The sequence below is a fragment of the Channa argus genome, chromosome 4, assembly GCF_033026475.1.
Source record: "Channa argus isolate prfri chromosome 4, Channa argus male v1.0, whole genome shotgun sequence".
NCBI lineage: Eukaryota > Metazoa > Chordata > Actinopteri > Anabantiformes > Channidae > Channa > Channa argus.
The window spans coordinates 27,473,193-27,499,664 of NC_090200.1; the positions used below are offsets into that span (position 1 = coordinate 27,473,193).

At 36.7% G+C, this 26,472-nt stretch overlaps 1 protein-coding gene across 9 annotated transcripts in view; it reads left to right on the forward strand.

The window, feature by feature from the left end:
- Positions 1-81: 81 nt before the first annotated feature.
- The window catches only part of LOC137125156 (Fanconi anemia group A protein), a 29,758-nt gene continuing 3,367 nt past the window's right edge, over positions 82-26,472 (forward strand). For 2 of the 9 annotated variants that reach the window (XM_067500170.1, XM_067500175.1), the window contains exons 1-35: positions 82-3,385; positions 4,483-4,903; positions 5,199-5,311; positions 5,726-5,822; positions 6,180-6,328; positions 7,425-7,526; positions 7,832-7,905; positions 8,258-8,367; positions 8,974-9,084; positions 9,211-9,274; positions 10,428-10,540; positions 10,732-10,808; positions 11,499-11,640; positions 11,868-12,001; positions 13,465-13,575; positions 13,874-13,969; positions 14,109-14,171; positions 14,529-14,617; positions 15,369-15,429; positions 17,387-17,436; positions 17,639-17,706; positions 17,864-17,962; positions 18,232-18,365; positions 18,721-18,791; positions 20,366-20,465; positions 20,579-20,766; positions 20,965-21,061; positions 22,752-22,955; positions 23,136-23,209; positions 23,314-23,442; positions 23,993-24,056; positions 24,205-24,380; positions 24,531-24,636; positions 24,764-24,823; positions 24,926-25,030. In XM_067500170.1, coding sequence (XP_067356271.1) covers positions 4,843-4,903; positions 5,199-5,311; positions 5,726-5,822; positions 6,180-6,328; positions 7,425-7,526; positions 7,832-7,905; positions 8,258-8,367; positions 8,974-9,084; positions 9,211-9,274; positions 10,428-10,540; positions 10,732-10,808; positions 11,499-11,640; positions 11,868-12,001; positions 13,465-13,575; positions 13,874-13,969; positions 14,109-14,171; positions 14,529-14,617; positions 15,369-15,429; positions 17,387-17,436; positions 17,639-17,706; positions 17,864-17,962; positions 18,232-18,365; positions 18,721-18,791; positions 20,366-20,465; positions 20,579-20,766; positions 20,965-21,061; positions 22,752-22,955; positions 23,136-23,209; positions 23,314-23,442; positions 23,993-24,056; positions 24,205-24,380; positions 24,531-24,636; positions 24,764-24,823; positions 24,926-25,030 — 3,492 coding nt within the window. In that variant the 5' untranslated portion in view covers positions 82-3,385; positions 4,483-4,842. Of the gene's footprint in view, positions 3,386-3,474; positions 4,904-5,198; positions 5,312-5,725; positions 5,823-6,179; positions 6,329-7,424; positions 7,527-7,831; positions 7,906-8,257; positions 8,368-8,973; positions 9,085-9,210; positions 9,275-10,427; positions 10,541-10,731; positions 10,809-11,498; positions 11,641-11,867; positions 12,002-13,464; positions 13,576-13,873; positions 13,970-14,108; positions 14,172-14,528; positions 14,618-15,368; positions 15,430-17,386; positions 17,437-17,638; positions 17,707-17,863; positions 17,963-18,231; positions 18,366-18,720; positions 18,792-20,365; positions 20,466-20,578; positions 20,767-20,964; positions 21,062-22,751; positions 22,956-23,135; positions 23,210-23,313; positions 23,443-23,992; positions 24,057-24,204; positions 24,381-24,530; positions 24,637-24,763; positions 24,824-24,925; positions 25,031-26,472 lie in introns of those variants that run through there. The other 7 variants (XM_067500171.1, XM_067500176.1, XM_067500169.1 and 4 more) reach the window with 6 other exon arrangements.

Consider the following 26,472-nt stretch of genomic DNA (forward strand, 5'->3'; position numbering starts at 1 on the left):
TTTTTTCTAATGCATGTTAAAACTGTGCTCACGAGAAACTAATGTCTCCACTGAAACTTGATTGAAACTTGATTGTAACAAAAGCACAAACACTTGGATTTAGGTTTGTGCTGAGCTTTTGAAATGGTCCTAAAAATGAGGTATAAAAAGTATATTTATTCAGCGTATTAACGACAATTCCTACATTTTTGTACCTCACTTGAGATTTTTAATTTTATGGGACTATACATTTCTGCCAAGGCTAATACTGTAGTTTTGACTACACTATGAGAAGTGTTATTAATTTTAAAAACTTTTGAATGAGCACATAATGGACAAGATTGTAGAATTCAGTAAATCATTCTCCAGTATAGACTATAAAATTGCTCCAATCAGCTCCCCTCATACACTTTAAAACATACAGGAACTGTGCAGATTAAACTAAGATCTTCTCTTGAATGTGTAAACATTGTTTTAACATAAAATTAGTCCAAAGATAAGTTGTCCTAATTTGAAATCATTTGATATTTTTAACTCTGCATAATATTAAAAATAATAACAGTTGTTGGTGTTAATGTTCTGCTCCAGCAAATGTAGGTTCATATTAAATGTAGAGCTGAGTGTTTAAACTGGAAACTTTTAAAATTAACTGACTGATCCATAATTAGTTATCCACATGATCCACAACATAATATTGTTGGTATTACACCTGTTTTCTCAAGTTCTTTCAACCTATAAACTAGTCTAACAATTAAAGTAACTATTTACCCTCAGGTCATTTAAGTCACATTTTCAAGGCAGCAGGATAATTTGTGATTCTAAGTTAAGCTAATTTTCATTTGTGTGCAACTTATGCTCCACAATTGTAAGGCCAAAATAAATAAGCATCTACTCCATGGATAGAGGAATCAGCTAAACCCTTAAAATACTGTTATGCATCTGTCATGATCATACAAGAGTCTATCCTCCAAATACATTCATTCTGCTGCTTATCCTAAGCCTAAGCATGGATTTGTACGCGAGACAAGGATCTGTACCTTTTTCACCACAGTTAAATACAACAGAGGCGAACTGAGTTTGTGCTGCCTAGGGTACTAGGTACTAGGTAGTGCCAAATGGGTGCCCAAATCTGACACCTGACAAATTTCTTTCCAGTGAGTGTGTCCCAGTTCTTCATCCACAGGAAACACTATTCTACAAGGGACATTTTTTATTTATTTATTTTTTACAAAGTGTTTTCAATTTTGTGTGGATTATTCAGAGTCCTGGAAATATTGTCTCTGGACCATTATACTGCTGTAAAGTTTTTCAAGTATATTTTATCCTTCTGGTATCAAAATTGTCTAAACAGTGCTTTACAGGAAAAGGTAAAAAAAAAAAGTAATGGTAGAAGAAATTAAATGCGCAATCAAACTGAACAGATTTAAAGAAAGATCAGTGAAATTTCCTTGAAAAACAAAGCATGCCAAAGCCAAGTACAGACATGTATTTGTGCAACATACTTTCAACCTAGCAGTTTATTGTACCAGAGGACAAAGTCCACTTTTTATCACCTTCCTCTTATTAAACAGCAAAGGGAAATACATGGTAAGGAACAGTTTTGTTTTTTAACAAAAGTTGAACTATTGACAATGTTCAAAAGTCAGAATATGTGCTCATAGCTTGCAATGAACTCAACACAACAAATGTCCCTTTCCTCAGAAACAGCTCCAGTAAGTGAAGGGAGGTCATTTTATGTGAAGAGTAATTTCCTGTTGCTGTGGCAAGAGCAGCCGACTGCTTTCATTAATACGTTTTCTGTGGCGGTTTTATAGTGGAAAAGAAAAGTAAGAAAAGTAAGACCTGCTGTGTTGAACTAGCAGGTCTGAGTGAGCTCTCAGGAATGTAGCACAGCTGTGAAGCCTCCAGACTGGATTGGAGTTGTTTAGTGTAAAGAGCCTCAGTATAAGAGTATTTCCACTCCCGTAACTGCGTCACAGAGGAGGGGAAGTCCAGTTCACTTTTCCTCAGGGAATGGTGATTTTCAGAAGAGCAACATGATCTGTCTGATCCGCGACCTCTTTCCTCTAAGACATGTCTCCTTTTTGTAGGCAACGTTTGACTATTATAGAGAACCCTGACCTAGAATAATGGGTGTAACTGTAACTTAATCTATCCTCCTTTGTTTCATACATAACATGTGGGCAAAGATATGTTATTAAATAAATACTTTCAGTACATTTTTTATTATCCAGAAAACAAATGTGTTGTACAGTATTATTCTAAGAATCATGAAGCCTGTGATGGCTACAGTGGGCAAATGTTCTTCCACTTTGTTCTCAATGAATCCACTGATGCCTCATATTTTTTTTTTTTTTTTTTGTAGTGCTCTTACTTTGAATAAGAGCCAGTTAATTGTTGCCACTCAGCACTGTCTGCTCAAATCTTAGCATGGACCAACATCTGTCATACATTTCATGAAGATGTGAATGTTGAGGTTCCACAAAAACTCACTCATTAAATACATCATTTCACCTGTTTTATACATAATTCAATAGACACATTTAATATTTGTCTTGATAAGCATCAAATGTAGGTGTGAATTTTGCATTTTACACATTTTGTATGCTTAAAGCTACTGTATTTATTTCTTTTTTTATAAAATTATATTTTTTTAGCAAGAATCTGTTGCAGTATATCTCTCAGTGTGGGGAGGTGCAGTCCAAAGATGACAACTGAAGGGCTGGACTGAGTGGATTGAGTTTCATGCCATTGCTAGTTTAATTCTCAAGAACTGCATACTCTAGCTTTAATATGTGAACTGACCTGTTTTACATGTTTAAATGCTGTGACAATGACATCGTGTTAACATCAGGTGTTAAACTTGTTTTTATTTCCCCTTGGGACTTTACTCTAACCTTAAACCAGGAAATCACTCTAAAATTCAGTTCTGGATTTGTGAATTAAGCACCATGTAACGCACACAAATGGCCACAAACAGAGGAAATCCTGCTGAGGTTTAGGTTCAGTCAGTCCTCAATACAACTTTGTTCACTACTCAGCCCTCTGGTGACAGTGGGTCACTTATGACTCAGAGAAGATCTGCCACTGTAACCGAAAGTTACGATCTCACTGGCAGGTTAGCTCTCAGCCCCATACATCAGAACTCTTGTTGATATTTCTATCCCACACGTTACTGGCACAACAGGAAGAGAGAGGGGTCTTAAAAATTCATGAAGACACATTGCATTAAGTTTTCATGAGTTCCTTTTACTGAATCCCATGAGATGATTTTCCTGCTGCCTGCGGCAATCCAGCAAAACACATGGGTGACTGAGGAGAGAGATGCATTCTGTGCACTGAGAAGAAGACTCTTAACTCTGACACACCAAGGACAAGATGGTGCTGTGCACTGATGGTCACTCAGGTGAGGTGTGGTACACACTATGCAACACCTGAAATACTGTGGGCCAAAAGCATATTTGTTTAAGGACAGTTGGATCCTATTAATTTTTTTTTATTTTTTCAAAAATACCAAACTACAACTTCACTCAGTCCAAGACAATTCTATTTTTAAAAACTGCAAATATGGACAGAAGGTTACAGTCACATAGCCTTGTAAAATTAAATGAAATAAAAATGAAGAGTGAAGCAAAACAGTAAAGTTTCAAGTCAGAAAAACCAAAGCCGTGTACTGAAAGAAGCAAAAAGGCCCTGAGATTTATGGAATAGTCCAAAGAGAGAATTAGTTGTTTTGATTTTAGCTGACTCTAGCTGATTTAATTTATTAACATTTATTAGCATTATAATTTCTGTTGATTAAAAAGTAAGAAGCCAATCAACCTTATCTTTTTATGGTTTATTGACATTTAGAACGGCAAAATGATATTAACAAACCTTTTAAAAGTAAAGCATATAAAATATTTCTTCACCACTGAGATAGATTAATGTATATTGTATCACTGGAGCAAAATTATTACATGTAGACTTTCTGTATTCTCAGTTGATTCAGCTCATATTAAAAATATCTAGAAAGTGTGATGGGTTCAGCAAGGTAGAAACTACTCAGTGGGTCACACTTTAAACCCCTACATGACTGCTCCATTGCTTTGAGTTTAAACCTACTGGTTGCAGCAGAGCTCTTTGTCAGCAAGATTAAACAATGCACAAATACTGGGTAACAATCTCATAATGAGATTACATTTTCAAAAAACTATTTAAATGTCAAACAATATGACAGACCTTTTGATTTAAGGCATAAATCGGGTGAATAAAATATGTAGAATCATACAGACAGCACAAGTTAATACAGCAGTGAATGTAATGCTCTTATTCTCTTTAGGAGTGTTTAGTTTAAGTTTCAAAACTGGTTCTGGTCTTTATTGAGTCTTTTTGTATTTTAAAGGGCACATGGATTATTGTTAAACAAACATATAACTTTATTGGCAGAATTGTAAGTTATAACAATGTAATTATTATTCCACAAATACATTAAAGCATGGATTTGATTTTTTTGTTTTTTAGGTAATACAGTTATCCAGAGGAAGACGCCGATCATCTAAAGTGACCTTTTTTAAACAACGAGTCAGAATAAAAAAGCTCTTGATAAGGTCCAAAACCCCTGGGATCCTTTATGTTTGGCCTACGGCAGAACGAGCTGTATGGTCTAATCTGATTGGCTCTGGCACGGGCCAAAGAAAAGAAGAGCGCGAGGGTAAACATGGAGGATGAGGTGAACCCAAACAGTTCCTCGGCACTTTGAAAGTGTCATTTAGGTTATTAATGGTGCTGTCTTAAAAAATACTCTTAATGAATTAATATTAAAAGTCTGGCGTCTCTTAGCTAACACGTCGATTTTCTTTCGAAGCATACAACCAAAGTAAAATGTCGCTGAGTGCATCGTGTGACTCGGTGTCACAGAAGAGGACTCTTTCGAGCCTCTTAGGTGAGTTGAGAGCAGAACCAAATGGACTTATTATATAAAGGGCTTCATCCTCACTACTGTAGTAACGCTACAATACAGTCTTAAATTAGTACCTCACTCCAAGATTTGAGGAACCAAGGTGTATTTTAGTCAACTCCCTTTAAGTTAGTATTATGACTGACATTGCGACAGGCACTGATAATTTCTTAAGTGTAGTTTGGTTTGAACCCTAATGGAAAACATCGCAATTTCTATTTTATTCAACATGTCATTAAGTTACGCTTGTGCATCTGTATTTTTCCTGGTGTGTTCCCAGGTAGTCGTGTGGTTAAGAGGCCGAAGCAGGAAGATGGTCAGCGGCTGCAGGAGGCAGCGATCCAGCTGTTGGATCAGCATCAGAACTTCAGCGATCTCCTCAAGGAGGTGGGGGTGAGTGAACTGACCACAGGAACCTGGGAAGAATAGAAGACTGCTCAGCAACATGAACAAACAATGACACTTTAAAGTAATCTGAGAACTGACATTGTAGGAACTGTCAAAACTCCAATTACCTAATAATGTGACTTTATTTGGGTTAAAAAGGGAAACTGTAAATGTTTGCAATGACTCTTAAAGAAAGGTTACCTTACAGCAAAAAACATTTTCTTTATTGTAATAAGTTCTTCTGGGTGAATTGTGTGTGTGTGTGTGTGTGTGTATATGTATATATGTGATGCAGCGTTAAGTAGATTTTAAAGAATTGGAAAAGCCGTAGATCTGGAACTAGTTAGTAGACTGAAACTTCTAATATGTTATTGATCTTATTATTATTAATAACACAATATTGTTATTGTAATATTTTAGAATCCAGATCCAGGCAACATTTTCTGCACTCAGAATGGAGAGCAGAAACAAGAAGGATTTAAAGGGATCCCATCTGACTTTGTAGGGTCATTGCTAGGTAAGTATCTGGTACAAGTTTTCAAATAAGTCTATGTACATTAAATCTGCTAGAGTAAGTTAAATTCGCAGGTCATATGTCATCTAGACCCTTACAGCTATTTGCCATTTCTGTGTAAGCGGATGCTGCTGACATGGGCAAGGACTTTTAAATTCCATGATTGATATGGCTGTTAAGTATTTTTGTGCTTGTTCTGGACAGTTTTTAGATGTGGTTTACTTTCTTTTGGATCACCATAAAGGAAACTTGTGGAAATTGATTTTCCCCCGAGGAGGCGTGCCAGATAATGAAAATGTAACTTAGACCTGAATCAAGTGCTGAATACTACAGCATGTGTTGTGTTGTTTTTTTGGACAGTGTGTAACCTGAGGCGTCAGGCTACTCAGCTGGGGGTCCCGGTGGTGGTGCTGTCAGTGAAGATGGTGCTTGAGAGACTGATGGAAATCATTGGAACTGAAGATGAGAATGAGGACAAAAAGAGAGAGTTGCTCACTTCTTCCCAGAGAGTAAGTTGTGTGACAGAACTTTTACCCCCCAAAATTAGACACTCAAAGAGAAATGTGAGATTTTTTCACCATCAAAGGGGATTAGGATAGGGTCTAATTTGGCTTTATCTTATTAGCTTAACCTGCCAATGTGAACAGCATGTCTATATGCATACACAGGGCGACTGTGGAGCGGGAGGTAGAGCAGTCGTCCACCAGTTGCTGGGTCGATCCTCGGCTCGTCCAGTCTTGTGTCGAAGTGTCCTTGGGCAAGACACTAAAACCCAACTTAGTTGCTCCTGGTGACTGTTGACCAGCTGCATAGCATAGCAGCTTCCCCATGCAGTAGTGAATTAAAGTAGACTCAATACAAATGACTTGGTGAAGATCTGTGAGAGTATTTTTTACCTTTCTAAAAAGAATTCTCAAAAGTCATAAAAAAAGACAAAAGTCTTTTGTTAAGTTCCACATTCCGTCATCTGTTATCTCATTGCTTTTTCTAATCATTTAGAGTATGCTTTGGAATTATTTCAATATTGGTATCAAGATATTTAGGTGGGGTATTGGTATGGAAGTCATTATTTTAGTATGACAACATTAACCCCTAGAGTGGACATTTATAAATAGTTTTGTGTCATAATTTTCTTTTTATTTCTTCTTCTGTACTCGAGTCACTTTTGTAAATGAGGCCTTGACCATACTACCTCGTTACAGTTGGGTGCAAAAGTTTGCATCCCCATATTTTAAGATGTTAAAAAGAGTAAAACAAAGATTTTTTTCATCAACATAATAGTCAGTTTACATTCAGCTAGTAAAAATGTTCTTTCATGCATTTGTCTAAAAGTATGGATTTATTTTTGTAAAAATGTCAGTTATATCTTTAGCATAGTTTCTGTAGTGTGCTGTTTATTTCTTGAATCAGTTTATCACTGTAGATGTATCATATTTACACTGACTGAGTTTTTTTTTTGTTTAACTTCCCTGGTAACACAGCTTCACAATATAACCACTAAATAAAATGTCAGTGTCACATCTGTTACTGAGGTCTGTTGGCAGATTGTTATAGTGGGAGATACACAATGTATGACAATTCTCTCTGTCCTGTTTCTGTCCTCAGGTGCAACTGTGTGTCTTGCTGGAGTCCACTAAAGAGCTTCTATCACAGGGAGTCCTTTGCCCCAAATTGCTCTGGATGGAGTATAGGAGAAATCAGGTCCATGTGTGTATGTGTGTGTGTGTGTGTTTACATATACATAATGACGATGTAGTATAGTTTAAATGCTACATATGATGCCTATACAAGTCCTTTACTTCTGATGGATTTTGGACAATTGTAAATTCTTTTAACTTCTGCACTTCAAGATCAAGATTTTCTGTTTATACTGTCACAACAGTAAAGTTTCCTTAGTATTAATTGTCACTTCATACTGAGACTAATGGTACCCATTAAAAAAACTCAACTTGGTGTTGTTACACAACATAATGGTTGTAGTAAATGAAGTATGACATGTGTTTTTTTCACAGATGCTACCGAAGCTGGAGGTGGTGTATCATCTGCACTCTTACAGGATACTCACTCTCACCTACATTTTACAGGGGTAAAAAGGGTTTATATATTAAATAAATATATTAAGTACTGTATTATTGGTAGTGAATACATTTTACAATTTTGTTCTATAGGTGATTATAAAATTCTGGCCTTTTTTGGCCCTAAATATCATCTTATTATACTTTCATTCAATTCAGTAGCTACATTTTTTTGCTAAATTCATGACAAAAGACCATACATTGTGTCAGTTTTGTTGCCTATCTCGATTTAATACAATAAGAGCCATGTTTATATTATGCACTGACAGTTTAAATCTATGGTAGATGCCTAACCTCTGTGTGGGAAATAAAAGTTATTCCAGTATTTAGCCCACCGCTCTCTTGTTGCTCTTCTCCATTCAGTGATGAAGGTGTTAGGTCGTGGTTGGTGTCTCAGTTGAAGGCTCTCTGCAGTTGGAAACCTTCAGAAGAACAAGAGGAGACCACGACAGTTCAACAAAAAGTGTTGTTGAGTAAGGACAGTTGCTGCTTATACACCATAGTTTTGGGAGGTCTTTCTCTGATTATCTTACGGAATCAGAATCATGTATGAATGTTCTTTATTAAGTTAATTTTGCCTTTTAGGAAAATCCAGATTCTGTATCATTTTGTACTTTTCATCCTCAAAATCTAGCATCACAGTTCAGTTTACTTAAATAGTTTTTGCCCAAAAAAAAGGAAATTAGTTGTGCAGTATGGCAGCAAAAACATAAAACTTAACATTACAAACAATGCAGAACATAATGAGACAATAGATTTAACTTTTTGTGTTCGAGGCACACCAAAGGTCATACCAAAACCTCAAATCACACCCGTTTATATCTGTGCAAAAGCAGCCTCTTTGTAACATGTGCTAATGTTCCTATCACACGCTCCCTCATATCTTCCCTTTTCTCTCTGAATATTAATTCTTCTTATCTCATGTTCGTTTGTATCATTGTAGTCTCTGCAGTTCTTTACTAACCTTTCATCATCTCAGTTGTAGGAAACACCTGCTAAAGTGGTCATAGTCCCATCCTCCTTCTTGTAGTTTCAACTTTGTTTAGGATAATGCTAAGAGAAGCTCTCTTGCATTTCAGTGATTGTTGGAGTCTTGGTGGGATCAGGCTTTGAGCAGAGCCATGAGTCGGCAGCTCCAGACAAGAAGATCTCCCTGCTGTGTTGCTCAGTCCTTGATGACATGCTCTTCTGTGAGTCTACATGTTCACTTACCCTGTTCTACATTAAGTAAACATTTTAGTAAAGTATTGCTACTTTTACCTTTCACCTTTGCTGTCTCTCGTTTAACATTTTGTTGTTCTGTCATTCTTCTCCAGGGCTTCTAGACACCATGGACAAGTGTTCAACGCTACCGTCTGCTGGAAAAGGAACTATGCTATGGTTCATTGATTATTATTTGTCTTATTAACATTTACCTAATCGTATAGTGTTTGAGATTAAATGTCTGTTTGAAGACAGAGACAAAAACACTACAAAGACAGCTCTCGATAACAGGCAGATACACTTTTCAAAGGTAATAAAAACAGCTTAGCAGTAACTGTAAGATTTAACCTAACATATAATGTATTTGCTAAAACCAACAGCTGATATTAATTAATTGTGCTTCATAGGACTTTAGTGTCTATTTTTTATTTTCTGTAGATTAGTTCTTTTATTGGGACCAATAACTCCATGCAGTCTTGTCAGCATTGTGAGGTTACAAAGAACAAAGGCCCCAGATGGGTTTTTTTTAGCATTCATACTAGGCTAGCTGTTCCTGAAATATTCCATTCCATGTAATTCAACATCTGATCAAGTGAATAACAACAGTAGTTAACTCAGTCAAGTTCAGAGTTTACATGACAGGTTTAGCCATCTAGATCACATCCATTTCTTACACCTTGCTGTGACTCTCAAGCTAGCTTTGGTCTACAACTACCAGCTAACCATTGTTTTAATTTCCCTGTAACTTGCTTGTTATTGCCTCGATAAATAGTATGGCCTATTAGAGTGAAGTTTCTCCACTGTTCAATTTTGAGCTCCTGCTCATTTAGGTTTTATCTGTTTCTGCAGATGATAAACTTCAGCCTGTACCCTCTTAAGATTTTCTATGTAGACTTGTAGCCTGTCTGGCAGCTTCACCACATTCTTTCTGAGCACTTTAATCCAGCAGCGGACTGAATGATTTATTTCTGTTCTGCACACTCCTCAGTAAAATCTGACACTGAAGTGTGAAAATTACTGGGGCTTGTTTGGTCCTGAAATGCTGAAGCCGTGCACCTGGTGATGACACACTGTTTTTTCAATTAGTGTAACCGTAATTGACCTCTGCATGATTCACACACTGATTCACCAGCCACCAGAGTCCGCCTGCAGCGTTGTGCATTTAAACAAGAAAGTAGACCAAGAACTTGTTCATATATGTAAATTAAACCACTGACTCTGACGCTCAGTAGCATGATACGTCACTGTGCAAGGTTTTAAACATGTTATATTCACTATATAAGTACAATGTGTATGATAATAGATGCTGCTGTTTATTATATCTATACAGGATTCAAATATTTGACGCTTCATTATGTGGTGTTTCAACGTCAGCAGAAGCCCTTCAACGTTTCTTCACTCACACCCTCACTCAGACCCTCACTTACAAGCCTCGACTAACAGGTACATACAAGTTACAGTCCATTTTAACAGCTTGGTGTTGCTTGGTGATACTCAAATTTAGATTTAGAGCCTTAATTAGTTAAATTGAGATTTGAAATAAATATCCTCATATGCAGTAAATGATAATCTCATAATTAAAAAAAGTTATTTCTAATAACCTGAAGTGAATAAACTAAATCATATTTCCTCAGTATCAGATGCCATTACTCTGCAGAATGAGTGGACCTTTGCAAAAGCTAGCTGGCTGTTGACCTCTCTTTTCCGTAAAGTAAGTATTTTTTTGTCATCAACCTCATTACAAACTGAGTTAATGAGTCTGTGATGAGTCTTGGTGTGAGGAAGAGAAAAGAAGTGGAAAAAAAGGGAAAAGAAGAAATAATACAATGAGGTTTGATAAAGATAAAGTCGGTGTTGTAGAAATGTTCTCCATCCTTTAGCACATCCTAGATCTTGAAAGAACTGAAGACAGGACTGATGAACCATCTATTTAAGTTAGTATATGTTGGCATGGAGAAGAACATTACAGCATGTTAGCTTCTTCTGATATTTCTTTCAAAACCCATGTTAAACGGCCTACAATTCTAACCTTTATGACTAAATTTGCTCTATTCACCTACAATAGTTTTACAGCAATGTAATGAAGTGAAACTGCATATTATATTAGTAGCAAAAAGCCTCCCTTGTGTAGACAGATTCAAGTGTACATGATTAAGTCCAGACAAACACTGTGTTCAGAGTATTCTTTTATTTTATATGTCTTTAGGTGAAGCAAACAGCCCATTTGTTATACTGTCAGTCTACTCCTGTATTCTAATATTGGTTCCTTTAAGTTCACACTTTATTGTTTTGGTAGACAGTGCTAAAAAGTACCCCATTTGATTTAGGTCTTACAGTGCTGTGTCTGTGTAGAGATTATAGTTTTGGAGCTAACAGTTACTCATCTGCATTTCTGTAAAAGCTGGCTGTGATCTTTAGTGTGGAGCTGCTGTTGCATCACCTGCAGCAGGTTCTGGAAACTCGCGAGGTCAACTGGAAACACGTCCTGTGCTTCCTGTCCACTTTACTGGTTTACAACCCTAATGCACAGCCCAGGCTCAAAGGTAAACACAAAGGGGAAGCTGGATGTTAGTGATGGCTATATTATTGCATAAACATAAACAAATCCTATTATTTAATATTAGAAAAAAAATATTGACATAGGTATCTTAAACTCTCTGAGGCTCCATTCATGATTTGACTGATACAGCTAAAAAAAAACGAAATCTGTAGTTTATTGATTTTAGTGTGAAAAGGCTGTAATGTGTGTTCTTCTCTGTGTCTCTATTAGAGCTGCTGTCCAGACTGCTCAGTTCTGCATTTGAAAGCTATGACTTAGAGAACATGATAACTGCCTTCTTGTTGGCTCGACAGGGTGCCTTGGAGGGACCCGGCGTCTTCCCCCACTACAGCGATTGGTTCAAGGTATTAATTCAGTTTTAACCCAAGAGGTTCACTGGCCACTTCATTAGATACACCTGTGCAATCTAATACATGTTTTTGCCTCCTCGTTCATTTTAAAAAGGGTGTCAAAAACATTAAAGACACCTCATAATATACAATATATTGCACTCAGGTATAACTTAATCAGACAGTATGAACTCAATAATAAACATATAATGGAATAATCAACTTTCTGTCAGTTTTAACTTAGAAATTCTAATCTTGTAAAAGTAGAATTCATGAGAGAGCTGCTGTGTTGGATCACATTAGATATTACAGATATACCTAATAATCTGGTTAGTGAGTGTTTTTAGCAGTTTTTGGACAACCATAAAGCTGGTGTTGCAGGTGAGTGAGATGGATCAAACCTTGTTACACACAATAAATTGTGTTCGGCTCATGCAGAGTTTTATACCAGCAACATGTCTCAAAAAAGTTGAGAAAGGAACATGTTTACCACTGTATTGCATCACCTCTTATTTATCTTATATTTGGAAATTGGGGAGAAAGACATTCATTTTGAAAACAGAATGTTTTTCTGTTCTGAATTGCTATAGGGTCTCAGCTGCTTAACAGTTTGAAACTTCCTTTTGTGATATTGTTCACTACATAATACTTCAAATGTTTTCAGTGGGTGGCAGGTCTGGTCTGCAGTCAGGTCCGTTTAACACCAGGACTCCCTAAAAAAGATGTGGCAGCATATGTTGCTCTAAAACCTGTAGATATCATGGAGAATTCACAGATTTGCAAGTTACACGCTGAGTGTACTCATGCTCCATACCAGATGGTGGCTTTTGAACCGTGTACTGATAAGGTGTTTAGCATAGATGACACAGCATTCTTGATTTGCAAAAACATTTTCATCAGTCCATCAGTCCTAAGGCCATTTTTCCACTTTGGTAAACAAACTTTTTTCTCTTAGCATGATAAACCTGTTTCAAATTAATGTCATTAGTTCTCATGTGTTTTCTACTGGTTTGTTGTCCCATCTCAAGTTTTGTGAGACCTGCTGTTGGCATGAAATTCAAAATGAGTAAATATTTTATTAAAAACCAGTAACATTTCTCAGTTTCAACATTTGTCTTCGTACTATTTGCCATGAAAATAGGTTTCAGATAATTTACAAACCATTGTTTGTTTGTTTTTTATTTACATGTTACACAGTGTCGCAGCTTTTCTGAAATTTGGGTTTGTAATAAAACTCTACAGATAAGTGTTATTAAAACCCCTTTGAATTTGATCCAATGTAGCATCACTTAATAAGGTTTGATGTTTTTTCATCAATTGCTAGTGTATCAGTGATTAAACTGCTAATGTGTGAGATTTTTTGACAAAAGGTGATCCATGACATTTATATTATCGAGGTGTATGGGCATTTATTCTATATTCCATAATGAAGTTTATTATACTTTACTAATATCAGCTTTGTTTGTTACATGCTATAGATGTGTTTTGGTGGGGGCAGTGGCTACCATGCGACCAGTAAGAAGTCTCTGGTGTTTCTGCTCAAGTTCCTCTCTGACCTGGTTCCTTTTGAACCCCCACACTACCTCAAGGTGTTTTTCAGCAGCTTTCTCTCATTCACTGGATGTTATTGATAACCTCATTGTGCTACATAGTGGATTACAGGAAAGCTACAAATAGGTGCTATTGTGGCAAATGAAACATTAAACACCATTTTCATTAATATCACACACATACAAACATACTATATACATAACATGGATGTAAATACTAATAACTGTAAGCAAAAACATCTTAGAAAGCAAGAATTCTTGGCATATTTACACTCTACTCTGAGGACTCAGACTTGACACAGGTTTGATTTTCTTTTAAACTTCACTGTTGTTCTAGGTTCATATCCTCCACCCTCCATATGTACCTGTGAAACATCGCAGCCTGCTGATGGAGTATGTCTCTCTGGCCAAGACCAGGCTAGCTGACCTCAAGGTAAGAAAATCCCACATGAAGACATTTTTCCTCACTAAACACAGCAAAATAATTATCTTATTGTTGTTATTGTTCTATTCTGTGTATGTGTGTGTGTGTGTGTGTGTGTGCGCGCACGTATGTGTGGGTGTACATGCAGGAGTCAGTGGAAGACATGGGTTTATACGAGGATGTTTCAGGTGCAGATGGAGCACCAGTGCAGGTATCAGTGACACCTTGTGGTTTGTTAGTGTAATTATACCTGTTGATTAGGTGTTAGTGTCTTTTCATTACTGGGCCCTGTATCATGAAACTAGTTAAACAGCTAGCTATCTTGGTGTTATCTGGCTTCACTTAACCTAACATTGACTGTCCTGGATATCATGTTTCCTACAACATACAAAAATGGAATCTGAGCAGATATTTAATGAAAAGAAATCTGTAATTTAAATTTTTCTATATTCATGTCCTCTGTTTAAGAATCACATATGTATTCAACACACTCATGGATTGAATGTATGGTCTGAAATGGTCAGTAATAAATGGTGGGTTAATATCAGTATAATGTTTGTGTTTACAGCCTCAGTGTCAGGCTGTCCAGGATGTGGAGAAAGCAGTGTCTCTGTTTGAGAGCACAGGAAGAATCTCTGCCACAGTCATGGAGGCCAGGTACACAGAACAATTAGATTATCAGCTCACTAGGAACATTTGTAGAAAGTACATCACGCTATGAGGCTTCATGAGTGTGTAACGAATTGTTGTATAAATCAAACGTCACAGAGACAGTATAATTGCACATACTGTAATTAATCAGGTTACAGTCTGCTTTCTTAGATAAGCTAGACTGTAATGTAGATAAAAACCTTGTTTCTTAAAAAGGGGAAAGAAATTATAGAAACCTGTGTTCCCCTGTCAGACTGCTTCTGGAAAATGCTGATGTCTCTGTACTGTTTACATGAAACCAGGTTTCTAATCTGACGTTTACAAGAACAATTGTGCTGAATTAACGGAGAGATCATTATATTGAGCAAAGTCACCTTGTTTTTAAATTGTCTACACAAAGTCGGACTAAAACTGAAACTAACACAAAGAGCTTTGGGACTTTTTCTTTACGTTGCTTTTCAATTGTGTTATTTGAATTTATTTTTTACACAATTTGTGCTTATCTCATGCATACTTTATCTGCTCTGACACACACACACACACACACACAGCAAAATTCCTGGAAATAAAGCACCAGCAAGCAGCGTTGTCTGTCACTATAAAGTTAAAGCATGTGAGCCATACTTCTAAAGTAAGTCATAGAAAAATGAGAAATCAGATTACTCATCTGCGACATATATATGCAGATTTCCACTAACCAGATTTCCTATGTAAATGCAGCCATGTGCAGGTGACTGACACCTCTGTCCTTCCTCAGTATTTTCCGCAGGCCATATTTTCTGACACGATTCCTTCCTGCCCTGTTGATGCCAAGAGTGGTGAGAACATTTACGCTACATTCTCTCTCTCACATGAACATACACACACACTGAGAGCATACTTTGTGCCATACAACAGCTTATCTCCACAGTGCCTATAGATACATATTTGTTGTTACTTGATAGCAATAAACCAAACTTTGGGGAATAACAGGGTACCAAGATAAGAATAAGAAAAATACTTAGAGTGTAAGTATTTTGTAGTAAAGCACCTATCATGTGACATTTAATTATTTAGCAATAAATTGTTTAGAATACTAAAGTACAACTAAATGGGTTTTCCATGCAATAAAAGTAAACGGAAATAAAAGCATAATTTCTATTTATTTTCTCAAAAATGAATATATCTAAACCTCACCTGTTGTTATGCAGTAGGTAAAACAAATGAGGACTGTAATTTAAAGTGAAGCCGCTTCTTGTCTGTAGTTACACAGTAGTTATACTGTAAGTATTTGCACTCAAGTACCCCTTTACCTTTACACTGTAGGTATTTTACTTACTCTCATCTTGTTATCCTGTTATTCCCCAAAGTTTGTTTAATGCTATCAAGTAACAACAAATATGTATCCATATGTACTATGGAGATACACCATTGTTACTAATAAGTTCACCGTTGGTTCGCTGTACTTACCCTGTAACTTGCGGGCTGTCATCAAAAGCATTATCGAAAACTGTTATAGAGGTAAAAATTTGGATCACCATCTGATTGGCTGCCTCATTATTAAATGTGTAGATCATTGTTTGTAGATTATCCTCTGTTAATACTTTACTATTTCACTAAATGACTTGAGGTAACGACACACCTGCACATGTACCTACTATCCACAACCCAAATATACAGTAATTTATACCAATGTGTATGAATTCATTAGGTTTGAATTGCACATCAGTACTCTTGTCATTCATATGGGGTCACACACTTCATTTGCAGTCACCTCTGTGTGAGCATGTATTTACACAAATGGCAGCCAGCAGTATATATGATGTTCCCTTCCTCAGCTCTCACTGTGTCATTCTTGTTGTGGATGCTCAGATGTCATTGACAGAGAAACATAAATATTGCTCCTTTCTCATTGGTGCCTTGCATAAAATGTGTAAATCCAAGTTAATAATCTGTGAGACAACCTCTCAAATGCCTTGTATCATTTTTAAGCTTACTTTATTGCTGCTCTTCTTCCCTCGCCCAGGCCTTTTACAGTCTGCTTTTAATATTGTTCATTCTCATCTGCATACACTTAAATTAGTTTTAAATACAGACAAATCCAAAGTTATGGTATTTTCACATTCATGTGAGTTACCAGAGAAAACCCCATTAATAACAACTGCCTAAATTAAACTGATAGTTAGTTTTTAGGTATAAGTATTTGGGCATTTTACTCAATCAGGAGCTTTCTTTTAAAGCACACATGGTAAATTGAGGGTGAAGCTCAGGTTCTATTGTAACAAATCCTGCTTCTCTTTCAAAGCGCATAAATATCTTGTATTGGCAATCTTTTTATCTTTGCTCGATTATGGTGATTTGCTGTATATGAGTGCCTCAACAACAGTCTCTGAATACAGTCTATCGCAGTGCCTTGTTATGGGTTGTAGACGCCTAACACACCACTGTGAATTGGATGCCAAAGCTGAGTGGCCTTCTTTGAGCATACGAAGGTATACTCACAGGATGATGCTGATTTATAAGGGTCTTCTTTGCTTGGTTCTGTTATGTTTATGCTCTCTTCCACAAAGAACAAGAAGCCATTATGCTTTATGTTCGTCTGACATTTATCAGCTCATTGTTACTTGTGTGCGGACTGAAATAAAATTGTATTAATTTTTTTTATTTACATATGCTGCTTACCTCTTGGCCAGATTACCCTTGTAAATAAGATCTCGATCTCAGTGGGTTTTTATCTGGTTAAATAAAGGTTAAAGAAAAGAGAGAGAAAAAAGCTAACTTGTCCTTTGTTTACAGCTTCCTGTGAAAGCTGATGCCCGGATGAGTTTCATAGATGCTTTGAAAAAGTGAGTTATTATTAGAACTGTGTAAAATGTGCATTCTGTAACTCTTCTTTAGCAGTGTTAACACGTTGTATAGATATGAACTCATCTTATTCGATTCTGTAGTGCATTTTTTATTTAGCAAGCAAGTTTATTCTATTGTATTAATTATCTTAACTATGACTGTGTATTTTCATTATTAAAAAACATTTTATCTTGTCTTCAGGGCAGACAAGATCCCTGCAGCCCAGTTTTCATTTTATGTGGAGTCCTGCCAGAGAAAGAGACAGGATAGTGGGTATTCTCGATAATGCTCACTAGTTGTGTGCTTACCAAGCTGGTCATTTGTAAAATAGAAAACCAAATACTTCCATGCAGTTTAGTTTTTATAAAAAATGTTTTACAACCATCAGATAATTAAGACATAAAATCTCTGTCCATATGTTTTGAGGGAGCGCCGCATGTTTGGATACTAATGATGATCCTTTGGAGATCCTGAAAGTTCAACTGCAGGAGTTCACAGCGATGGTGGTTGATGGAAATGACGGAGGTGGGATGATATTGAGACAGGAACCAAAGGCTCTTTCACATACACACACAGACTCTCTCACACACACACACACACACACACACACTCTCTCTCTCTCCCTCTATTTGTGTAAGACTCGAGTCTTGACTGGAGTCTTTTACTGTACAGATAATATTTTCTGAACTGTTCAGCCGCTCAATGAGAACAGATTCATAACAGATTTTTTTGCTGCTGGTACAGAGTGAGACGTGTATGAATTCTCTACTTCTATATTTGTTTTGTTTCCATAGAGATTTCAGCGCAGCTGTCCAGGATCTCACACACCCTGAACATCATAATTCCTGGCCGTCCTGATGAGCTGATTGGACAAACAGTCATTAAAGTTCACATAGAAACTCCTATGTGGCCTGAGCTTCATGTCAAAGTATGTTCTAATGAAATATGTTGTCTTATTTGGTTTTTTTTTTTCACTTACCAGTTCTGCTATATCAGTTGGCTTTCTGTACAGTATGTCAGTGTTTAAATACATACCTGATTGTTTACATCTTTATTTATCATTATACATCTTTAATAAATCTTTATAAAATAAAACCCCTACGAATCTGGTGCACAGAGTTTAATTAATTTAAGGGTTTCTGTTATCAAAACAGGATCAACAAAACTGCCTCAGCAAAAAACTGTTATAAGAAATCATCTAACACCCAATATTGCCATGATGCATGTGTACTATGATGTGTGCATGTAAACTTCTTTGTATTTCTCTCCCACAAATTGTGCAGGTTGTCAACATGATCCTAAGAAGCTTCTCTCAGTGTGTGTTAGATGCTTCCCGAGCAAACCCTCCTAATAAGTGAGTGGGACAAGCTAATTTTGATTATTGGCAGGAAAATATCAGATAAATACACAGTGCTATGAAAGAATCCCCCCATTTTCTTCTTACTTTTGATTTTTATCTTAAACCCAACATAAAACAAAGGCAACCTGAGAAACACTAAAAAGAAGGTTGAATAATAATTATTATTATAATTATATTTAATGAAGCAAAACCTAAATCACTAATGTAAAAAGTAATCACCTCCTGAATATAAAAGCTAGTTGTGTTACCTTTACAAGCAACAAATGCAAACAAATGCTGCTATTTAGTGCAGCCTCATTGGAGGGCTTTTGAGCATAACTTACTCTTTTCAGGTTGTTTCACAGCATCTAAATTATGTTCAGATCTGGACTTTGCCTAGATTAGAATTTGATTCCTTGTGAATCATTCTGAGGTGGACTTACATTCATGCTTAGGATCATTGTGTTGCTGCATAACCCAGTTACAGCTGAGCTGACCCTCCCTTCAGAATGCTATCACATTCTCTTCAATTATGACAAGTTGCCCTGGCCCTGATGCAGCAAAGCATCCCACACCATCACACTACCACCATAATGCTGGTGGGTAGGTATGGTCTTCTGTTCTGTGTTTGGTTTACACCAGATGTAATAGGACCCCTATTTTCTAAACTGTTTCGTATATGAACCATCATATATCTTGTTAATAGAAGGCCCTAAACACAGGAAACTAAACACCAATAGCTAAAGTAAATACCTGAAAACATACCTAGTAGTTTTTGTGTAAAAATCATAAATCAAAGCTATAAAATGCATAGCTCCCTCTCTCTACCTAATTTTATGATAATATCTTTGTAGTGTCATGATGGATGACATCACAGCTTTCCAGAAGTGACGTCTTATGTTGCTGTTGCTGGAAAGATTACAAATCCGGGCTACTTCATATTATAAACCTTTGTAGACAGATTACTCATCAGTCAATTCTCATAAAAGGTCCAAGGATAATCTAGAAGTGCTGTGGCAGACCTCAGATGAACCTTAATGTTCTACTTGGTTAGCTCATTTACTTTCTTCTTCTACTTTCTAGTTGTATAGTGCACTCATGACTGTTGAGATGAATGAGATCTGCAATTTCTTGGGTTTTTCTTACTTCTTAAATGAGTGCTCTTAGACCCACCTCTGGGAAGGTTCACTCTTGTTCCAAGTATGTGCCATTAGTAGCTTGTGTTTCTCATTGTAGATCTGTGGGGCCCCAGGGTTTTAGAAACAGCTTTGTAACCTTTCCCAGATGAATGGTAATGGTACATTTTAGTAGTTTCTTTGGTTGTAGAAACTAATGGGGTGAATACTTTTTCTGTACTTGATATTAAATCTGCTTTTTGCTTCAGTAAATTTAATAAGGTTGTAAAACTTGTATTTTGTGTTAACTGAGGTTGCCTTTGTTGTCTGTTACGCCTATTTTGAATATCTCAAACAGTAGTATTACATACACATAGAAATGACCAGGAAGGCATTCAGTATTACAACACTGCACATATGGTGTAGTATTTGGTGGCTGTGCACTTAAACACCATGTATTTTTTGTTTATCCAGACAAAGCCAGTGGGCCTCCAGGGTTGTCACTGTGCTGCTTGGAAACAGACAGCTGCTCTCCAGCCTTATACAGAGACTCTGGGACCTGTTCCATAACCAGGTACAGAAATCCATGTTCATTTAAATTCCCCGATAGTTTTCTTTCAGAAATCCCTTCATTACAAAATTTGGTACATTCACTCACTAGTTTAACAAACCACTCTTGTCCAATAGGCTTCCTTGCTGAGTAATGCCCATCTAGTTGGTCTGGCTGTGTTTGTTGTCCACCTTCATGCCTCCATGTCCAAAAGTCTGCTGGTTGAGCTCATCCCCTCAGCTCTGCCCAATCCCGTGCCTGTTGGAGAAGCTCTTAGCTCAGCGCTGGTCTGCAGCACTCACACTAACATGCTTTCCTGTGTCAGGTAAGGTTACTGTTGTTACGTGCTGTTGGAAGATTTGTTCAAGCTATTGTACAGTAAGTATTTTTGGATGGTGACAATTAGTAGATAAAAAAAGTCTCTGCTTTGATGAGTAGGAGCATCATGTGTTGTTATTCAGGCAAAATTTACATTGGGGTCTGCTTGGGTGGAACTGTGACTTAGTCTTGTTTTTGCTGTCAGGTTGTGTGTGGCAGCCATGTGTTATGGTATCTGTAGAGGGAACTCACTGCCTCAGCAACAGCAGCAAGAATACATTCCCAGCGCCCTCTATAAGAAGGTATCATTTTCTGTTACCTGTCAAATAACTGTTATATACTGTTATATATAAATGTTATTATATAACATCTTATAATAGTTGTATTAGAAAGTCATTAGATAACAATGTTGGCCTGTGAAGACATTGTCTCCAATCTTTAGCTTAATGGATGATAACAGCTTGATCATATCTGTCAATATTCATTGAATCAGACATATTAGAATTGTATCCTTTTTACAAGCACTGCAGTTAACAACTTTTTGTGTAATTGCATGGTTTTCCAAAGTCAGAGGGGGATGTCTTCACAGCTTTTGCATTTTGTCCGTTTAACCGTTTAAACCCAAAGATTCTCAGTTTAGTTGACAATATGATGATGTAAAACAGGGTAATATTCTGGAACTAACAAGGTGAAGATGAAAAGGTAAAATCCAGATAATAGCACAGTTATAGTGAGGTTACTGTCTCGGTAATAACAAGGTAGAGGTGTAATATTTTTGTAATAATATTGGATCTTTACTTGATTCTTAAAATATTATCATTATTATTCTTATTATTAATTCCCACACAGAGACTGAAACTACCAGTGAATAGCCTCTTCTTACCACTTTAAGTATTAATTTATTTGTTTCTTCAGTTTTTTTAAGTATTTGAACCCAAAAACAGATTTACATTTATCTGTGTCATAGAGCTCCATTATTGTCTGAAATAAATTATAAACACAGTTCTGCATCTTTGTTCTTCAGAAAAAATTTGTCCATTGTCATACCAAAAAAAAGACGGTCAACGTCAGCGGTCAGGTGCACACAAAGTTGACTGTCCTTTGGAAATCCATTTAACTGTAAAAAGTGACAGCTTTTGAACTTTTGGAGCAAACAAGTCATTTTTACAGCAGTATGTTTTATTGATTTTATTTTTTTGAGATCTTAATGGAGTATTTCCATTTTAATTATTTAAGTGTTTTCCATTTTTCAGCATTGGTGACTTTTCTTCTATAAAACTTCAGTTACTAATAAGTTATGATATATTATTATAGAATAACCAACTGTCAGTACTTAAAATCTGTGCTGTTTTTTTTTTTTTTTGGAGAGCTTGTCAAATAAACTGAGACTAGACTTGTACATTAATGTTTATTATCCGTCCATTCGTTATCTGTAACCACTTATCCTGTGTAGGGTATTATTGTTATTATCAGCATTAATTTCAGTCTTATCAAAAATACATTGTTAAATTAGTGCAATACATGTATTTTTGTACTTTTAGTGAATTGTAAAGCATCTACTTTTATAATTAAGCTTGAGTAAAGAATGTAAACCTGTGCTTCTGCTTGTAGAGGAGTAAGGTTTTAGACAAATACCTGTACTTGCACTTTTACTTGAATATTTGTGTACTGCTACTGTACAACCACTGTCAGACTAACATTGTAACAATTTACTTAAACATATTGCAAATAAATTGTTCAACTGTCAAGGCTGACAGATTAATATTTGGAAAGCTAGTGAATAAAGGTCAGTTCAACGGTCTGAAATGTTTATAGATGTGTTTGGATTTCCAGTTAAGCACAAATGTCAGAAATCGTAATTATGCACTGTGAGACATAAAAGAAACCTAGAGATAATTTAGATTTCATTTGGTAAAAAAACACCTCGCTTTGCAATGTCAGCAATTGTTTGCAAGTCACTGATATACTACATGTATTTTTGTCTGTGTTTAGCTTATGTACCTTATTCCAAGACTGCTACCTGAAGCCAGAAGACCTTCTATCATTGCCAGTGATTCTGTGTTCGAACACGTGGAGGAGAACCTGCAAGGCCTGTGGAGCAGCACAACAGACTCCAACAGTACCTGGAGGAAGACTGCTTGGTATCTGTGGCGGCACACTGCTTTTCGCCAGCTGCAGCAAATGCCGCAGTATCAAGTAAGAGGGTGGTTTCTTCTGCTTTGAAGGGTATAGTACTGATAAGCTGATTGGGCAAAAGAAACGGGGAGAAATCAATACCTTTGTTACGTTTGTATGTAAGTGGAATTGATTGATAGACGTTAGACAATAGATGTTATTGACAGCAAGAACTCATCAACTTTTGTTATGTTTGTGTAGTTGTTGTTCTCTGAATGGCTTGCTCATGAGCTCAGAGTACAAAGAAGTGAAGATGTCCTGTCTGACACTGAACGGTGAGGCATGAAAAAATCTCACTTTCTTACTCTCACACAAAGATGTCAACTATTAATACTCCCAATAACGCTACCTAATAACTAAAGTGTGTATGTGTGTGTAGTCAGGAATACCAACAGTGGGCTTGTTTGGAGCTTTATCTGACTCATTCAGAGGAGCAGGGAGGCTGTGGGGGGGACATGAAAATCCTCTGTTCTCATCTCTTCAGTGCCATCATGGACCAGAAGCTAAGGTGTGCATATTAATGGAAACAGTGTTTTGTAAACAAACTTAGAAATTACAGATGTCAGATGTGTTCAAGTAGACACCATCCGGGGGGCATCCCACAGTCAGCATGATAATGTGATAATGATGAACTTATTGTTAACTATACACAGTGAGGGGATTTGGATTTAGAACTAGTGAACTAGGATTTGAAGTATTTCCTTTTTAAATTTAGACAAATCAAGTCTAAGTGCTTACATAGCAAGCGAATTTAAAGTACAGTATGTAACATAATTTTTTTAGTAGATAACCTCCATCACTTATCTTCATGTGGAGAGTTTTTATTGAAAACTCCTGTGGCCCAGTTCCAGTGAATAGCACTGGCAGCATTGTGTTCTGATAATTATTGATCATTGTCAGCATGACATTTACCATATTGACCCCTGTCCACCATAATATTAAAAACACGTTAATTCTGTAGCACCCTAAAAAGCAACAAACAGAACCAAGTTATTATTCAATATTAATTCTACCTTTGTTAAAATGTAATTTTGGTATTCTGTATTTTATGTCAACAGTGAGCAGAGCCCAAAGAGGTCAGATACAGGGACCTGTCTTCCAGATATCCTGTCCCGATTACAGGTGTGTGTATGCTGCATATGTGACTAAAGTTAGGTAAAATACATTTGTGTGATGCTGTGGAATTAAATATTGTACATTTTCCGTAAGCCAAGTGCACAGAAATTGCTCAGGAAGGTGAGGATTTAATCACAATATTTAATGTGTGTAGGAGCTTGTCTATGAGATGGAGGTGACTGAGCTCTCTGGTCGCCATGGAGGCAGAGCTGACCTGAGTGACTTCCTGTTTGAGCTGGTGTCTCAAAGATGCCCCACCACAGAGAGCTCAACTTCACTAAGTGTCATCTCTGAGCTCAACCTGCAGCACACACTCACCGTATGGAACAGGTACACATCAAACATAGCACACAGATCACCTTTTTCACTTAGTGGATAGCTACTGTGACCCTTATGTTCCCCTGTGTGTGTGTGTGTGTGTGTGTGTGTGTGTGTGTGTGTGTGTGTGTGTGTGTGTGTGTGTGTGTGTGTGTGTCATAGAGTACTGCTGGCTCTCCCTGCAGTGCTCTTTATTAAGGTAAAGGCTGAAGGAGGGAGAATGACTATGGACTGTAACAAATTGATAGAACATGTCAACCAGCATCAGGTGGGCTAATGATTTACTCTTCAAATGACATTGTGACACATTTCTCTCTTACATCTGATCAGCCATTTGTAAAACAATGCTTACATCTGTCTTTGTCCTTATTTCTGCCATTCTTTTTGTACCTCAGAGGAAAGTGTGTTCTCCAGCTGGCTTGCTCTCTTGCCATGTAACAGCACACTTCCTCAGAGTGAGAATGACTTTTGTAAAATTCTAAAAGAAATACAATCTTAGACACTTTAATCACTGTTCATAATTACTTACTATTCTGCTGACTGTGTTTCCTCTCTAGGGTGTGTTGTGTGCCAGTGTACGTTGTGGATACGCTGTGGAAGAACTCAACAAGACCTGGTCTCAGATCTGTCTCCACTGTCCCCTGCTTGTGATCTCTACTGTGGTACTGTCTGTTCTCCATGTAGCAACTAAATCTATGAGTTGTTCCAGGCTCTCTCTGAGTACTGCACACTTTGACTCAGCTAAAATAATTGGGGTTATAGAAGGGGAAGGTTATTTCTATTAAAGCAAGTGTAATGCAAAGAGAAACCCTCATATTATCTCCTTAAAAAGAAATACAAAACTTTTGAACTACAAGACAAGCTTGGTTCTCTTTCCTGTTTTTCTTGTAAAAACTGCCAATTAGTGCAATTATTTTTTATTATTGTTTCATTGTTTCTTTCATCATTTACTTTACCTTGTGTCAATACATTGGAGAGTAGCTACCGTAACTTTGCTCCTGGAGAAGTTGATTATCTTGTTGATAATTCTGCAGCCTCTCTACAAAAAATACTTGACACTGTTGCCCCTATGAAAAACATGACTATTAGAAAGGAAGTCAAATTCCACTAATTTAGAAGATTTGCACTTGGTCTCGAAAAACAGTTTAATAATATATATAAAAAAGCCCTCTTTAACACCAGAACAGCATATTATTCATCATTAATAGTGGAAAACAAGAACAACCGCCGCTTTCTTTTCAGAGCTGTAGCCAGGCTGACCAAGAGCCTTAGTTCTGTTGAGCCTAGTATTCCCTTAACTCTGAGCAGCGTTGACTTCATGACTTTCTTTACGAAACAAATTGTAGCTATTAGGAAAATAATTCACCAGTTCCTCCCCCCAAATATTACAGATAGATGTTCATGTCTCATGAATCATCAATAAGGCCCCAATTCCTCTTAGACTGCTTTTTACCTGTAGACCTCACTGAGTTAACTTCAACTAAAACATCATTCAAATTACCCTGTCTGCTAGAACCTATCCTAACTAGACTGCTCAAGGACGCTTTACCCTTATTAGGCACATAGATATCATAAATCTATCTTCAGAAACTGGCTATGAACCACAGGCCTATAAGGTAGCAGTAATCAAACCGCTACATAAAAAATCTTGTCTTGATACAGGTGTTTTTTGTATTACAGACCAATATCTAATCTCAAAATCTCAAAGTCTCCATGTTTGTTCTGTTAGGTCTCACCATATTTGTCACAGTTTATTACAGAGACTGGAACATGAAATTGGGATTAAAGGAACTGCATTATGTTGTTTTAAATCATATTTATCAGATAGATTGAATGAATCCTCCATGAACACAAAAATTTGTTTTGGAGATCCACAAGGCTCTGTGTTGTGACCAATACTATTTATTTTATATATGTCTCCTTTAGGCAACATTACTAGAAAACACTCCATAAATTCCCATTGCTATGCTGATGACACCCAGCTATATCTATCTATGGAACCAGATGAAAAAAATCAGTTAATCAAGCTTCAAGCCTACAAGACATAAAGGCCTGGATGTTCTATAATATTCTACATCTAAACTCCGACAACACTGAAGTCATA